The 18,255-nt window shown below is 34.4% G+C and overlaps 1 protein-coding gene across 1 annotated transcript in view; it reads right to left on the minus strand.

The window, feature by feature from the left end:
• Positions 1-18,255, minus strand: part of TNKS (tankyrase) — a 182,858-nt gene that overhangs the window by 142,923 nt on the left and 21,680 nt on the right. Inside the window, exon 2 of the mRNA XM_007174051.2 lies at positions 13,703-13,927. Within this exon, the coding sequence (XP_007174113.2) occupies positions 13,703-13,927 (225 nt within the window). The remainder of the gene's footprint in view (positions 1-13,702; positions 13,928-18,255) is intronic.

The following is an 18,255-nucleotide window of genomic DNA, read 5'->3' on the forward strand; positions in this document are numbered from 1 at the left end:
TTTAATGTTTATTACAAATATATATTATTTTTATAATGAGAGAGATATTTCTCCTCAGACAAAAATGATCTTTACACATGCTGTTTAAGTATGTTCACCAAAACAATACTTCTCTTAAAGCTGCTCTTTAAAGTAATTAATTTGTAACCAATGGAGAAATAAAAATTGGGCAGTTCTTATCAAGCAAACAACATTAAATATGGTATAGCATTAAATAAACAATTCCAATATAAAATAAATACATTAATTTAGAATCTGTGATAATGCTGAGACTGTAGAAATAAGTCTTAAGTAAAATAGTCAACAAGTAATTTTCTATTGTGTAAAAGTCCAGGTTTTTAACCATATTTTTTTAGTCTTTGCCTTTCATACAAAAGTCACCAAAAATTCAGAATTCTGTCAACAACTGGGACTAGCATACTTGTGATACATAATTTTACCTCAAGGAACTATCTGCCTTTATGTGCCTTTGAACTTAGAAAAAAAATGTATTCTTATTTATTTCCTGGTGAGGGACATGTAAAAAAGGTACAAATGGGTTTCCATCTAATGAGGCACATAAAGGCAGATAGTTCATTGAGCTAAAATAAGTTCAAAAAAATCAAATTCTCTCCTAAGTCTGCTGCACTTACTAATGGCAAAACACCATAGCTAAGAGTTGGTCCTCTGGAACCAGACTGAACGGGTTAGAATCCCAGTTCGGCCACCTCCTAGTTCTGGGACCCCAGGAAGCAACATCACCTCTCTGTATTTCCATTTCCTCACCGGTAAATCAGGAGATAATAACAGTACCTACTCATGGGGTTATCAGGAGGACAAAACAAATAAATATTTGAGGAGCTCTTAGAACAGTGGCTAACATATAGTACACATGTGCATGTAAGAATTTTTTTTAAGACATTAGAAAATATTTAATTACTTACTCAAAAAAGCTAATCCAAGTAAATAAAATTTTACTGAATTTACATGAGACTAGTTCTTTATGATCAAACTTTGGCATGAAATGTTATAATAATAAAAGAATCCTCCAATTAAATTTTGCTCCCATTATCAAGATTTCCTATAAATAGAGAAGACCAAGAATTTTTGAAAACGCCCATTACATATGGAGTAACTTAGGTATAGATTATTCTGTATGTGTATATAGCAGATTTTTATATCCAATTCAATTATATCCTTTTTGCAATAAGGAGTTAAGGCAGGCCCCAATACATCTGGGAAATCAGCATTATCTGCTTACACAAACCACAGTTTATTATAAGATAAAGCAGGCAGTAGAACAAATATAAGAATGATTATAACAAAGCATATCTCCTTTCTACCTGGAAACCCTAGAGAATCAAGTCTAAAAGAAAGTCCTGTCTAGGAGTCAGACAAACCTGGGTTTGAGAATACTGCTCTCTACTTAGCAATTGTCTGGCCTGAGGCAAGTGACTTCACCTCTGTCAATTTCAATTTCCTCTTTCACTACCTTCCTCCAAGGACTGCTGTCATAATTCAGACAATATATATAAACCTACCTTGGTTCTTAGCACACAATAGGGACTCAATAAACACCCTATCCCTTCAATCAGGACCTTTTCATCTGCCTTTCAAAAATAGAATCCCGTGCACAGAGAGTGCTAAAAAAATACCAGTTGGATTAAAATAAACGCAAACTGGTAACAGCCCTAGGAACAATGAATTCGTTTGTGCCCAATTATTGTTTTATACTTCCTTGTACTTAGGGGAAGATCACTTTTTCTAATACTTGACTAGAGTCATGTAAATAAAACAGTAATAAGTAACAAAGTAGATATTACAGTCTGACCACGTAAATTGACTACAGGATGACAGAACTTTTACAGTTCTAGGGACAGCAACCACATGCAAAAGGTGCCTCCCAATCTCTCTGAGAGAAGTTTCACCCGCTTTCTGAGTCCATCCCTAAATTGTTACGAGCTGAGTAAGGCCTCAAGGACTTACTAGCATTTCCAGGCAAATTCCCCATTATAAAATATTAAGACCAATTAATTCAGTTTTAGTGCTACTGGATACAAGGTTTAAAGTCACATGTTTGAAAACATTTTTCACAAGGAACACAGGGTTGAGCCAGTACCATAATATTCTGATTCTGCTTTGAATTTTAGTTTCTTAAGAAATAATATCACGGGCTTCCCTGGTGGCGCAGTGGTTGAGAATCTGCCTGCTAATGCAGGGGACACGGGTTCGAGCCCTGGTCTGGGAAGATCCCACATGCCACGGAGCAGCTGGGCCCGTGAGCCACAATTGCTGAGCCTGCGCGTCTGGAGCCTGTGCCCCGCGACGGGAGGGGCCGCGATAGAGAAAGGCCCGCGCACCGCGATGAAGAGCGGTCCCCGCACCGCGATGAAGAGTGGCCCCCGCTTGCCGCAACTGGAGAAAGCCCTCGCACGAACCGAAGACCCAACACAGCCAAAAATAAATAAATAAATAAATAAAATCAAGTAAAACTTTAAAAAAAAAAAAAAGAAATAATATCACAATTATTATTTTCCTATGTCTCTAAGAATTCAAATGATTGGAACCTCAATACACTGTTGTACTTTCAACCTGAGGAGGCAAAGAACATAACTGTTAAGTTATCATTCTTTGGGAAATATATCAAATAATTTTTTTAATGTAGCTTGTTTTCGATAAATTATCCTATGAGCGATATTCTTAATGACAGTATTCAATCACGTTTCTCACATCCCACCTGAGCTCCTTTCCTGCACAGTGAGGAGGAAAAGAATGCCTTTTTCTTTTAACAGAGTTCCTCCTTTGCTCTTTCCCTTCTCTCATTCCTAGAGGGCTGCAATTTTCAGAAACAGCAATTATGATGCCCTCTAGCAGCTTGAAGAACTATTTACTCATAATTAATTTGCCTTTAAAAAATTATCATTGTTCACATCTCTTTGCATTTGTCAAGCTTTCATACGCTTTTTACTTAGTCACAGCAAATCACCAGAACTTCATACTCCTGTTATTGAAATATTTGTGGGGAAAATGTTTACGTTATGATAATTTTCCATTATCCTATCTGCAATGTCTCTACTAAGTTAAAAGGCATAAATTGCAATTTTTTTAAAATTTATTTATTTATCTATTTATTTTTGGCTGTGTTGGGTCTTCGTTTCTGTGCGAGGGCTTTCTCTAGTTGCGGCAAGCGGGGGCCACTCTTCATCGCGGTGCGCGGGCCTCTCACTGTCCCGGCCTCTCCCGTTGCGGAGCACAGGCTCCAGACGCGCAGGCTCAATAGCTGTGGCTCACGGGCCTAGTTGCTCCGCAGCACGTGGGATCTTCCCAGACCAGGGCTCGAACCCGTGTCCCCTGCATTGGCAGGCGGATTCTCAACCACTGCGCCACCAGGGAAGCCCCTAAATTGCAATTTTTAAAAAAGTTTCATGTCTTACCAAATCATAATTCAAGTTTACAAAGTAACAATGACTATGAAACAAAGGACATAAACTAATTCACACTGAAGGCAACAAAGAGCCACATATCTATCATTAAGTTTTTACTGAGTGTCAGAACACAGAAATGATCTCTGAGAACACCTTATGCTGCCACCCAAGGGAAAAGAGAGTGGAAGGAAACAAGCACTTGCTGAGGCTCTACCTGCTTTATTATTTCATTTAACTTTCCATAACAACCTGATGCAGTAGGTCTGATGCCCACCTTATAAATGAGAAATTGAGGCTCAAAGCAACTAAATTATTTGCGGTAAAGGGGAATTCATACTTAATTCTCAAGCCAAGCATTTAACTTCTACCTTATCATTCTACACAAGTAGAAGCCAAGATCACGCCAGAACTGTAACTCCAGCTTTCTTTCCTTCATGTGAGTTCCAAAGGGCACATCTACGCGTTTGTCCTAAATACCTTCCTCCAACGGCCAACGTCCTCTTCCTAATACCATCCAACAACCCCCTGGGGGAAAGCAAGCAACCAGACTCTGCAATAACACCAAGACAGCCAGGGTTCCATTTTAGGAGACCCACTAGAATACCTGCTCTTGTTCCCTCCATCCTCATACTCAAGTACAATAGATTCTTTCAAAAGATCAACACTCAAAATTGTGCCCCCCAAAGGCAAAATGAAATATATGCCCTCTATCTGTAACCATGATTATTTGTACCACAACAAATATAGGAATTTTCAGGCTTGACACAAAATAAACATCTATTTGGACACACTGTGGGCTTTCTTAATGTCTTATCTGTACTGTCACACCTGAGGGCAGAACATGAAACAACTCACAATAAGGTTACATTCTTTTTTTTTTTTTTTTTAACTACTCTTTTTTTTTTTTTTTAACTTTTTGGGTTTATTTAATTAATTAATTAATTAATTTATGGCCGTGTTGGGTCTTCGTTTCGTGCGAGGGCTTTCTCTAGTTGTGGCAAGCGGGGGCCACTCTTCATCGCGGTGCGCGGGCCTCTCACTATCGCGGCCTCTCCTGTTGCGGAGCACAGGCTCCAGACGCGCAGGCTCAGTAGTTGTGGCTCACGGGCCCAGTCGCTCCGCGGCATGTGGGATCCTCCCAGACCAGGGCTCGAACCCGTGTCCCCTGCATTGGCAGGCAGACTCTCAACCACTGCGCCACCAGGGAAGCCCTAAGGTTACATTCTTAATCCTGGATTCTGTTTGCAGATGAAAAGTCTAACACCCACTCCCACTTAAAAAAAGAGAATTAGCAGATTTAAATAATTGAAGAACTAAAACAACAAAAATACATAACATTTTTTTTAAAGCCTGAAACTGCAATTATTATACTTAACAACTTTCTAGTTTGGTCAGCTGAAAATGGGGAGTGAGAAGGACTCCATAAGTCTTTATCTCCAATCTGGGCCTGCCTCTGAAATCTCAGTTACCAGGGAACTGTACAAAGCAAGGACACAGTTTTAATATACACGCGTTTCAGATAACACGATAACCATGTAAAGAGAACCCACTGGTTACATGAGCCATTTGCCTCAAATACCACTTTCATACAACACCAAACTTAAGCCATACATCTCACTGAAATCCATAGACTGTTTTGGACAATCATGTTTAATTTAAAAGTAAATGCAAACATATAATTAATTAATTTAACAGACAGTCTTGAGCAGTAAGCAACGCATTACATCACTTTTTAAAATGTATGAGGTTTTTGGTTGTTCTTTTGTTATTGTTACTTGACCTTTTTCCCCCTAATTTAAGCATCTTTGATATATTTCTTAAGTGCTTAGGAGAATAAAGGCATTCATTCTGGGAGTTTTAATAAAATACAATGAACAAATATCAAACTCTCTATATAAATATATCAATATATATTTAACACCATTAACCAGAATGCCTACTAAAGTAATCCCAAATATATCAGGTAAATGCATAAACACTCTAACCTTCTTGAATGAAGTTGAACATAAGTGGGCAAGTCATCAAGATAATGGTGCTCAGTGTCAGCAGGGATTATTTCAGATGGGAAAAATTGCTATCATTTTTGGCTCTTCTCCTTTTAAAGGATAAAAGTACGGAATTTTGCCATTTTTTTACTTTTTACGAAAATGCTACATTGAGACTTGTTTAAAAAAGATCCCAATTCAGTTTTTATATGGAAAAGTAATGTTAAAAATGCCAAAGGGAAGTATTCTGGCAGGAAAAGGGGAGAGAATAATGAAACAAAAGCAAATGAAGCAAATTCTCAAGACTTCACTGAATTTTCAATGAATTTTTGCAAAGAGTAAGGAAAGTATAGGAAATGACTTTTCTTAACCTAGCTCATTTATGGATGGCATATGGATAGATAATGTGACAGACTAAATCAAGAGCCCTAATCAAGTACTCCAGCAGCTACATTTCTTTGATTCTTATTAAGAAGCTCTAGCTTTCCAGTAGTTTATCCTAAAGTAATCAGGGTTTACATATGTAATTAATGAAAATGATAGTCTCTATAGTACTGTTTATAAAATAGTGAAAAATCAGAAATATTCTAAATGGCTTAATATAGGTGAATGATTTAAAAAGTGGTTATTTCTATATAATTCTTGACTGCCTTTAAAAATGAGATTAGACAAAAATATTCACAGATAATGAAATATGGTCATAACACAAAGTGAAAAAATAAGAAAACAGGATGCGTGGAATGATCTCATTTTTATGTAGAAAGGACTATGGACACAGGTACACTGACTGTAACAGCACTATCCAATAGAACTTTCTACAATGATGGCAATTTCAATATCTACACACTCTGATAAGGTAACCAATAGCCAGATATGGTTATTAAGCACTTGAAATGTGGCTAGTACAACTGAGGAATTAAATTTTAAATTTTTTACATTTTAACCGATTTTCATTTATTGGCTACCATAAATCTAAATGGCCAGAAAATAAGGTGTGACAATTATTATCAGTGTATTTGCTAATTTTTTTTAAATGAACATCTATTACTTTTAATATTACTGTTAAGACAAAACCCAGAAAGCTGTTAATCTTCAATATATTATATTTGAAATAACATAAGACAAGAATGTACCAGAAGCAATCCCACCCTTCCCTCCCCCCACCCTCAATCCCATGCCACTCCCAAGCTCCAGGACTTTTCATCAAAGGACCATGGAAGTGATCAGGTAATTTAGTAAAGGCGAAAGATTTATATGATCCAAAGAGAAACACTAGTGTGTAGATAAGGTAATTTAAAATAGAGTTTGAACAAGGAAAGTAAATATATCTTTCTAGATAAAAGATACATAAAATAGAGTTACCTGGAAATTATGAAAGAGATACTACTTTAGGAGTGAGTTATAATAATAAAAACAGTTTAAGCTTTAGTAAATAGATTATCTTAAGATTTTGTTTTTGTTTTTGTTTTTAAAGCAAGGTAAAATTACCACTTTAAATTTGTTAAATATTAGATGGTCTAAAAAGCTGAACTAAGAATAAAGAAGGATTTGTTTGGCACATTTAAAGAATGAAATTAGTTTTTTATGCTTAAAATACACTCAAATAAATCTCACTAAGCAGAGAGAACTTTCTGTTCTTAGTCAAGAAAACATTTCTTATTATAACAACTTTATATCAGCTCTACAGACTGTGGCAAAGTAACAGCTTTCTCCTTTCTTCACTAGTAAAATGGTAGGTAATTTGAATCATCTGCTTCATGCATAGGATATAAATATTAGTGAAATTGTTTGGTTAGGTACTTTGGGCTGCCTCAAGGGAAAACACTGTATTATGTATCATGTAACCAAAGCAATTTTTGGTAAATGTACCAACATCACCTTTTTCTTTCTTCTCCCTCCCTGTCTCAACTCTTCAGTTCATGACAGGAGAACTCATGGGTTTAATCTACAAGTAACAACAAAAAGTGTATGACTGCCCATTCCTTATAGAAAATCCATAACCAGAAGTCAATGCATGCTCAGAACCAATATTCAACAACCCACCATTAATGAAGAATGACGATTTGACAAATGGTAGATTATCTAAACATAATTTATATCTGACTATACGTTTTATATTTGTATATAAATATAGGATTATCTGACATGCTGCAAATTCACATTACTTTAAAATAAAAGAATCTCAAAATACCACCTAATCAAGAAGAAGTAGAAAATTACTCAACTTCCTTACCCACATTAACACAAAGTAATGCAAAAAAGCCAGAGAGAACCTAGCCATCTTCCTGTGAATTGCTCTGCCATTCCACACACATTTCTTGAGTATACAATTAGATACCAGCTATAGGCAACAAGAATACAAGAATAAATGAGACAATTATTGTTAGTTCCTTACCACAGAAAACTAACAATAGGATCAGCCAAGAAGAACCAAGTACAATCTAAGCAGAATACCAAAGGAGCATATAACAAGGCACTAACTGATTTGAAGCATGCTCAAATTGACACCTTACCTGATTCAGTTTAAGAGACTGTCACTTGACCCTACAGCTGCATTAGAAAGCAAATATATTTTGATTACAACAATTTTAGTGTAATTCATCACTATGCACATACCACTTGTATATGCTAATTATTAAGTAGGAAAGCATTTTGAACTGTGTTTATGACCCTGATTCACTTGGGGATCAGCTCCAAGATATTTTTCTCTGTGATGGCAACCAAACAAGTCATTCTTCTTAACCATTTCTTTATTGTTTACTTAGGAATTCAATTTCATAAATAGAGTGTAGTCAGCCAGGGTAGTCTAGGTTATGGCCAGTAACAATGTTCTCCATAATCTCAAAGGCTTATTAGTAAAATAAGTTCATTCCTTGCTTCTGCTACAAGTTGGAAAGTGACAGCAGGGGAGTTCCCTCACTCATAGACCCAGGCTGAAGAGGACTCTATGTGAAAATGTGATCCCTAAATAACAAAGGTAGGAAAAACTAAAATATGGTAAACGGTACTCTGGTCCTTAACACTTGTGCTCCAAAGTTTATATTTGGCTCCCAACTCACATTTTGTTGGGAAAAAAAAAAGGAAAGGAAATATACTATTGAGTGGACAGACGGCTACTCTACTCCGAGATGCCAATGAGAACTAGAGGTTAAGACTACACCAGAACTATAAAGACTGTCTTTGAACTACTTAAACTGCTTATAATTCCTGTCTCAATACTGCGGGAATATGAGAAACTATGACCAAAGCCAGTGACATGAAGAAACAGCTCAAAGAACATCTGTGTGTGTCTTTTGATCTCAGAAGAACCAAGGGATAGCACAAACCAAAAAAAAAAAAAAAAAAAAAGTTTAAGTATTACAAATTAATGTCTTCCTTCACAGAAAGATTTCAGGCAACAAGTTATTAAAAATAACCTATTTCCCTAGATTCTAGAAATATACTTCCAAATAGTAGGGGCAAACAATGTTATCACAGAGATAACCATGCATATTTTGGATAATTATTTTCTAATTAAACAAGGTCCACCTGACTTTTAAATCTTAAAAAGGAGCCACATAATACATTCAATTTTTCATTATGGGGTAGCTAATTCTTTCATTTTAATTTTTAAAAGTGTATCCTAAGTTATCATAAAGCACTTCAAGCAGAGACCCTTAAACCAAAACCTGCTTTCCTGAATTTCTGCAGTGTATTGATAATTAAAACTATAATCTTATTTCACTATAAACTGTGTTTAACCTAAGAATAATTGTCTATTAGATACCTCACCTTATTATTCCAGTGCTGGGCAGACACCAAATACTTTTTCTATTTTAATTGACAAGTTGGACTTCAACCAAAATTGAAAACTTTTGCTTGCCTAAAGACACCATTAAGAAAATGAAAGGCAAAGCACAGATTGGAAGAAAGGATTCACAATATATAAATCCAACACAGGTCTATATCCATAACACAAAAAAGAATTCTCAAAACTCGGGAATAATAAGGAAAAAAAGTCAAAAGATCTGAACAGAGACCTCACAAAAGAATATACATAAATGATCAATATGTACATAAAAATATGCTCAACACATTCAGCCATCAGGGAAATGCAGCTTCTTGTAAAATTCAACATACACTTACCATTCCACCCAGCAATCCCACTCCTAGGCATGTTACTAATAAGTCTTATATCTTACTTGTTTTATCCTTCTGTGGAAACATCATTAATCATCCACTCAAACTTATTTCCTCTTCTTACTACTTAAAAAAATCCAATTTTATTTGGGAAGCAAGGTGCCCAGATGTAGGGGATAAATCATGATTGGTCCTAATTCTGATAATCTCATTCCTGTTTGCCAGTGGTTACTGCAGGGGGATGAACATGTAACCTACTTCTGAAAAATGGGCTCTTAAGAGGAAGTTTTCTGGGAAAGATTTTTCTTCTTAAAAAAAAATCTTAAGTAGAAAAAGCCCTTTTTTTACCTCCTCCTTTCCTGCTTTGGATGTTGATGTGAGAATATGACACTTGGAGCTACTGCTATCACCTTGAAACCAAGAGGGAAAAGCTAACACGTTTGCCTATTCTTTAGAGATTGTTGAAACTCCTGAGTCAATCCTGTAACCTCGGGCAGACTTTCTATCACGTGAGTCAATAAGATTTTATTGTTTAAGCGTTTATTGATGAGGTATTCTGTTGTTTGCAACTAAAGCATCCCAGATAATACACATCCTACTCCATTTCAAGAAAAAGGGCTAAAGACATGAAGAGGCATTTTACCAAAGAGGAGATACAGATGGCAATAAGCATGTGAAGCATCACTAGCCATTAGAGAAGTGTAAATTAAAACGTTGTTGAGCTATTAGGACAGCTAAAATAAAAGATAGTGACAATACCAAATCCAGGCAAGGATGCAGAGAAACTAGATCTCTCATACATTGCCGTTAGGAATGAAAAATCATGTAACACACTGGAAAATACTATGACAGTTTCTTTAAAAATCTAAACATATACTTACCGTATTACCCAGCAATCACACTCCAGAGCATTTATCTAGAGAAAAGAAAACTCATCTCCACATAAAAACCTGTACACAAATGTTCACAGGAGCTTTATTTGTAATAGCCAAAAAGTAGAAACAACAAAAATGTTCTTCAATTGGTGAAAGGCTAAACTATGGTACATCAACACCATGGCATAATAATCAGCAATTTAAAAAAAAATCTGGAAGGTCAAGTGAAAAAAAAAAAAAGCCAATCTCAAAAAATTATATACTGTATGATTCCATTTATATAAAATTCTCAAAATGGCAAAATTATACACATGAGAACATATTAGTGGTTGCCAGGGGTTAAGGATGTGGGATGGGGAGTAGGTCATTATAAAAGTAGGCTATAAATAAGTAGAATGAGGGGGATCTTTGGGGGAGTCTGATAACATGTTCTGTATCTTGACTGCAGTAGTAGCTACATGAATCTCAATGTGTGATTAATGGCATAGAACTATACACATTGTACCAACACTAGTTTCCTATTTCTGATACTGTATTATGATTCCATAAGATGTAACCACTGGGGAAAACTGGGTGAAGGATACATGGATCTTCTTGTACTATTTTTGCAACTTCCTGTGAATCTATACTTCAAAATAAAAGTTAAAAATACATAATAAATGCCTCTTATTATGTAAAGAGTTCTAAAGAGTCAAATATAATAAAGCAATATGATTTTTTAAGATCTGTGGTTTACTGGGATACACAGCAATCTAGCAAGGGCAACACAACAATCTAGCCAAGATAACATACAGGAGGCTTTCTTAGTTTTATCGACCCATTATGCAAAGATTTATAGATTCAGTTGTATGAGAAATAGATGAGAAATGTATTTTCTATTTAATTTAATAAATATTTTATAATTCTGTGAATATTCTGTATTATTTAGACCTTAGACTCTATAGTATACAATTGATGGTTTCCTAGACCATCCTAGCCTGGTTTCCTAGACCATCCTAGCCAATGTCAACTCATAAGAGGTTAAGAGCTAAAAGCTTAACTTCAACTCCCACCCAAATATCAAACACATTTATGTCCTTATAATGAGTCCCACACAATCTTATTGATCATCATCAACAAAATGGTGACCAATTCTACTATGATCAATGGAACTGAAGATAAAGTGTGATGTGCTGATTTATGACATGTAAAGCCTTTTGAATCCACAACTGGATGAAACAAATCTACATCTCCAAAGCACACAACATCAGCAAAGACATGCTCCTTTGAAATTTTTAATGGATAAAGTAAGACATCAGTAGTTTTCAGTGGGAAAAAAAATGGTTTAATCACTTCAAGAGGAGAATCTATAATTATCAGAATCACAATCATCAATAAAAATATTCAGAAAAATTAATTTTGTACTTAAAAGTTCTTTGGGCAATAAAGAATGCCTATGCTTGCCTGTGGGAGATTTAGGAAAACAAAGTATATAGTTTAGATACAAATATCACTGCACTCAGAATTAGAAAGGCCTCATTCAATTCTGCCCATGCAGGAAAATGACCCAAAAGGAATATTTATAATATAGCTTTATATTAAGAGTTTGGTTTTATATTCTAATGTTTATAGAGGTATATATTTATACTTTTAGTTATGGAATGAATTTTAGTATTTTTATGGTAGGAAATGGGGTGTCTGAAACTAAACCTCAATTTATAACTGACACTCAAAAACCAATAAATGAACGTAGATAAAAGGAGCATTTTCATTATATACTTTTGGGAGGTGGATTTAGGAGGAGGAGAGGAATATTAATTTCAATAAGGTATTAAAAGCACTGATAGAATGAAAAATTCAGAGAGGTACAGGTAGGAAAATAGAACACTGAAGCCTAAAAGGGATAATATTCCAAGAAGGTGAAAACTGTATAAAATTCTATAACTAATGACAGAAAAATCCAATGGATATGACAAAGTGAAGCAAGAAAGGATGAAAGTAGGGAAGTTGAAGGTCTAGAAGATGAGGTAAGAATACACGTCAAGTTCAATAATTGTTATCACTTAGTAACTTATCACAAGTAACTTAAGATGTTTAATGGTCAGAGAATATGTGGTAAGTTCAAGCTTTTTGGGTTAGTTTTATGAAATGACTTAGTCTAGGACATGGCTGTTTTAGTGAGAGACATAGGAGGAAATGGGTAAATCAAGTGAAAATGGAAGATGTCAAAGATCAAAAAGGATAGGGTGTCCAAAGGGTCACATCAATGGATGGTGAAGTGACAAAGGACAATGACAGAGAATGGGATAAAGAAGTTTTGTCAGGCAATGCAATAATTTCAGGAAAACTAAAAAATATATTTGAGGCTGGAAGAGATGGCTATGAAGAGGGAGAAAATCTTAATAATGGCACTGCCTCTGTATCTTTAAAAATGACATATCTATTTGAGTTTTATCATAAAAATATCTGACTAAACAAATGGATGCCATTCAGGAAGACAACAATTATGTAAATCAACCTGCCACAGGCTAAACGAACATCCACCACCTTAAGTTTCAAGAAAGAGATGATACACTCAGGAGAAATTATGCTTGTTCTCTAGAAGCTTGTTTTAGATTCAAAATGAAAGAGTTTATACAATATAGCAAAATCTAAAAAAAATATACTTAGATACATATAAAAGAGAAAGACATGCTGATTGAATACAATTTCATATAATCATAATACTTAAAATCATTGAAAATTTCAATTTTGTTTGAAATTGCTTTTTCTCTAGACTATGGCACATGTTGAAAATATGAGGCCTTGAACTACTGTATTCAAACCACTCAAATCTTTTCCAGTGCTAATAAAATAGCTGGTGTTCAATTTTAGTAACATAAAGAAAAAGGTTTTGCCTTAGTACTAGATGACTTTCCTTGAATCAACCTAAAACATCCAAATATGTCATCCAGTTCAGTAAGAACTTGTACTTTATAATGGTTCTCATTGATGCTAGGATGGAAAACTTGCAGTCTTTTAAAGAGACTGTAAATTAACTAAATTTGATAGCAGTAATCCATCAAAATTTAGTTCCACACCAGTGGACATTTGTCTCACATTTGGAGAGTTAATGTTGTGAAACTTGTTCTTAACCAACTTTAGATTTCCATCTCTCTACTTTCCCTTGGTGGAAAAGAATTGCTTCTGAGAATAAGAAGTAATAAAGCCTTCTTTATTTATTCTCTGGGAACACTATTTCCACTGCAATAAAAAACAAGGAAGAAGGGTAAATCTTCATTTAAAATGTTACACCTGTCAGGTTGATCATACAATTTAGATATCAACAAATAATACTTACCAATACATACATCGATCTTTCCTTTAATAGCAGCTTCATGCAGAGGGGTATAGTTCCAGTTATCCCTGGCATTTGGATCAGCTCCTTGGCACAGTAACAGACTCACAACCTCAGCATGGCCAAAAGAACAGGCATTATGAAGCGGGATGAGACCGCCATCATCACGAGCATGGACATTAGCACCCATCTGCAGTAAGTGTTCTACCACATCCTTCCTTCCAAAACCTAAAACGGAAGAGGGAAAATATTTTATACAGTAAGTCAATTTTGTAAAAAGAACCATTAGAATTCCTTTAACAATATCAAAAAATATGAACAACTGAAGTACTGTGTTCTATAGCAAAAGGTAAAAAAAAAAAAAAAGTTGCCATTCAAATGGATTCTCTCATCTCACAGAACTTAGAACTAAGAAAGCTCTTCCCTTAATTTGCACGGTTCCTTCAAAAAAACATTTCTTCAACATCTATTATGTGCTGGGCAACTGTGCTAGAAATGTAAAATGAATGAGGCAAGATTCCTGTCCAAGGCATTCACTTTCCCCTCATGCTTCACAAGACAAAATCATATGTATAAAATCCATCTCTATGTTTTAATAAAGGTTATTTAAATACCAATGACAACCAAATCTAAGACAAATCACAACACTCAACATTACACTAGGGCAACTGGAGAAGAACACATGGAAACCAGAAATGTGCGGTGATAGTTTGGTTACAAGATATTTGAAAAGGAAAAAATAAAGATAATGCCATAGTATCTATCCTTGGGACTGGTAGCCAAACTAAGTGAATGGGTAGTTAGGTGAAACAATTCAAGCTTGGATTTACTGAGTTGGAGGAAATTTTATGACAAACAAGTGAGAGTGCAGGCATTTGGAAATACAGAGCCAGAACACTGGTGAAAAGTATCACAATTTTCAGACAGAAAAATGGTGGGGGGTTGTCGGAAGAGCTAGAAAAAAATCTAAAGCACTGTAAGGACTAGGCAAGCACTGGGAAAGGTAAGGAAAAGCAAGAAAACACACCATTATGGAAGTCAAAGGGCAACAACACTATGCAAAGTCCAGCGTGATGAGCATTTAGTGAGATCAATGGCGAATGGAAAAAAACAGTCATTTTGACAATTTGAAAGTCATTATAGTACTGTGATGAAATTACAAGCTACATTGCAATGGGTTGAAAAAAAAAAGGAAACTGCAAATATTAGCATTTTTATCTTTACCAGCTTAATACTTTCATTTATGATCCTTTCTTTCCTACTTTAAATTTAACTAGAACTTAACTGGCTAGGTATCACTACCTCCATGCTATTACTTACCATGCAATGTTGTTAGAAAATGACATCTTAAATAAAACTGAAAAGCAATAAGGGTCATATCTTCCTTTATTTTATGCATATATAAACTAAATAAATGAGAACTATGTGGAAAATAGAAGGAAAAAAAAAAAGGTTTATTTCAACTTTATGTCCTCCACACTATCTTTAGAAATCCACTCATTCCAGGAAAGCAGGCTCTAAGAAAAAGTCTTCAAAGTAAAAGATATGTTTCCACAGATATTTATCGGAATTAGGTTTCCATAGAAAATATCCTTCAAATTAAGTTGAAAATTTTGGGTGAAAAGAAGTCAATTTCATATTAGTAATTGGAACACCAAAAGTATAGGGTACATGCTAATGTAACTATCACCATCTTGCTGTTTCTTTAATATCTGCCAAACTTTACAGATATTACATTCTGTTTAATTCTCTGACTTCAATGTGCTTCCTGCCTCTACTATCACAGCCCTACTCTCCCACTGGGCCATACGTGCTTTCTTTACCCATGAAAATTTAGTGATTTTCCTGCTTTACAGATCTGAGTAAAGCCTGAGCGCAAACTCACCCTAATCAGTGCATTAACAATGTTTGAGAACTAATTTCTTTTCTTCACTAATAAATAGAGATAAAATAAGATACTTCTTAACGTATCAATTGGCACTTTAAAAGATATACGTTATGACTTTGAAGCAAAATAGCAAAGAGTGTGTTTACTTTTTACTAAAACTTTTAGATCTAAAATATAAAATAAAACAAAACAGAACAAAAATGCTTGGTATCAGCAAGGAAGTGGTGAAATGGAACTGTGCTCACATACTGATAATGTGAATAAAAACTGGTATGACATTTTAGAAAAAAATGTAGCACTATTATGAATAGCCTTAAACAAATATACTCTCGGACTCAACAATACCTCTTTTCAAACTTTATCATTTAAAAAAAGATTCATATATGAACAAATATTTTGCATCACGAATATTTATCATAATATATTAGAGTGACGTGGCCACAAGCTAAGGAATGCCGGCATCCACCAGGAATAGTCAAGGAACAGATTCTCCTAGAGCCTGGGAGGGAGCACAGACCTGCCAACACCTAGATTTTGGCCCAGTGATACTGATTTTGGATTGACAGCCTCCAGAACTGTGAGAGAAAAGAATTTCTTTTAAAGCCATAGAGTTTGTGGTAATTTGATACAGCAGCCACAGGAAACTTATACAGGTAGTTTAGAACAAATTATTCCTAAAGTCTGTTTTGTTTTAAAAGTGTTAGAATCATACAATTTGCTTTGCAAAGTGGAGGGAAAGTAAGGGATAAATATTTCCATGCAATAGTTTGGCTACCCCTATTGTATGTTTTTTCTTTCTTTTAAAATAGAAGTGAAGGAAATTAAATATTACAAATCCAACGTTATCTATGGGAGGGAACAAACAGTATTATATTAACTTATTTTGCAGAGAACTAAATTTTGCTGTGTTATTTTAAGTAATTTTATGGCCAACTTCTTTTGCAGGTACTTGTAGACCATATTTTGCTACATCTAAACAAATTGGAAAATGGTGAGAATAAACATAAAGAGAGTCATCTTCAGGGTAGTTTTTGGAGTTCTATGCTCATTCCCTGAATCTTTGGTGGCAAGGAAATTCTTCATTTGGTGCTATGTTGGGGCCCGTGAATCCTTATGAAGTGGTCTTGTGGAGTCATGTGGAGGAATGTGAATGCATTTGGTCCCAGAGATAATTGTAGATAGAAGTCATACACCTGGATATGCCACTTTTAACAGTTTCACTAGAATTTTGTGTTATGATAGGAACTTGCAGGCACATTAATGTTGGTGTACAAATGTAACATGTATTTTCCCCTCCTTTTAGATTTACTTGTATGTGTAATACAGGGTCTAAAATTATTGTATTAAAACAGTATAAATTGAATGCTTACTAAAAAAAAATATTTATCATAACATTATTTATAGAAAATCACGGATATTAGATGCCCAACAATACTCTGTTAAGTGAATGATGAAATGATGGTTTTTGATATAATACCATCCTGTATTAAAAGGATGCTAGAACACTGTGAAGGTACTTAATGTCACTGAGTCATACACCTTAAAATGGCTAAAATGGTATTTTATTTTTAAATTGCTTAAAATAAACAAAATTTTAACATTTTAAAATTCATATATTTTACCACAATGAAAAAAATCACCAAAAAAGGTATAGACCATACACACACACACAGACACACACACACAACAGGATATTATACAAAATTCAACAACATAGATTTTTTTTTTTAGATCAATCAGTCTTTTAGATTAGAAATATATAAAACAAAATATAGGAGAAAAAATATATATATGTATTTGATACATAGATGGGTAGAAAAAGAGACTAAATCACTAAGTAGTAGAAGTATGGAATTTTTTTCTTTTTGATTATCTTTCTTAATTATTATATAAAAACATAATTTTGTATAAAATATATGTGGGTGTACACATAGAAGTTTATAAAAGAAGGTAGAGGTGAACAGTCAAAATCAGTAAAGATACATTTTATGTGGCAATTATGAAGTCAACTCTTCTAATTTGATTTTGTATTAAAATACATTATTAAATCAGAGGTTTTGTTATCTATGAAACAAATAAGTCTCCTATTTAAAGTACTGTAATTTAGAAAACCATACATAAAAAGTTTATCAAAACATATACTCTACCTGTACTGTTAAGTACAAGTCATAATTGGTCATTCACCATTCTATCCATGTTGAATGCATATGCATTATTTTTCACACATAAAGAGAATTCATTATCTCTGATGGTTATATAAGGCCTTTGTTTCATAACCAAGGTTTGTAGTCATAATTATCTCTATAATTGATTTGTTTATTTGGGTCTAAAGAACCAAAGTAAAAATAATAATTAGGGTCAGTTCAAAGAACTACATAGAATTTGAAGTAATGTATCAGTAACTAACTCAAAGAAACAGTCCCTAAGTGAAAGCATTATAGAAATACTGCAGACAAGATTTTCAGCGTCCCAGTTCATCAAGCTAGCACACGTTTAAAAAAGTTAAGTCACAGTTTTTAAAAGGAATGTTGCTACATATACATATATATATATATATATATATATATATATATTTATGGTTCAGTATTATGAAGTACAAAAGGAAAACCAATGAACCATCTCCCTCTGATCCAAAGGTTGTTAAAAATTAAGACAGAGTAATACTCTG

The sequence above is a fragment of the Balaenoptera acutorostrata genome, chromosome 21 (assembly GCF_949987535.1).
Source record: "Balaenoptera acutorostrata chromosome 21, mBalAcu1.1, whole genome shotgun sequence".
Lineage (NCBI taxonomy): Eukaryota > Metazoa > Chordata > Mammalia > Artiodactyla > Balaenopteridae > Balaenoptera > Balaenoptera acutorostrata.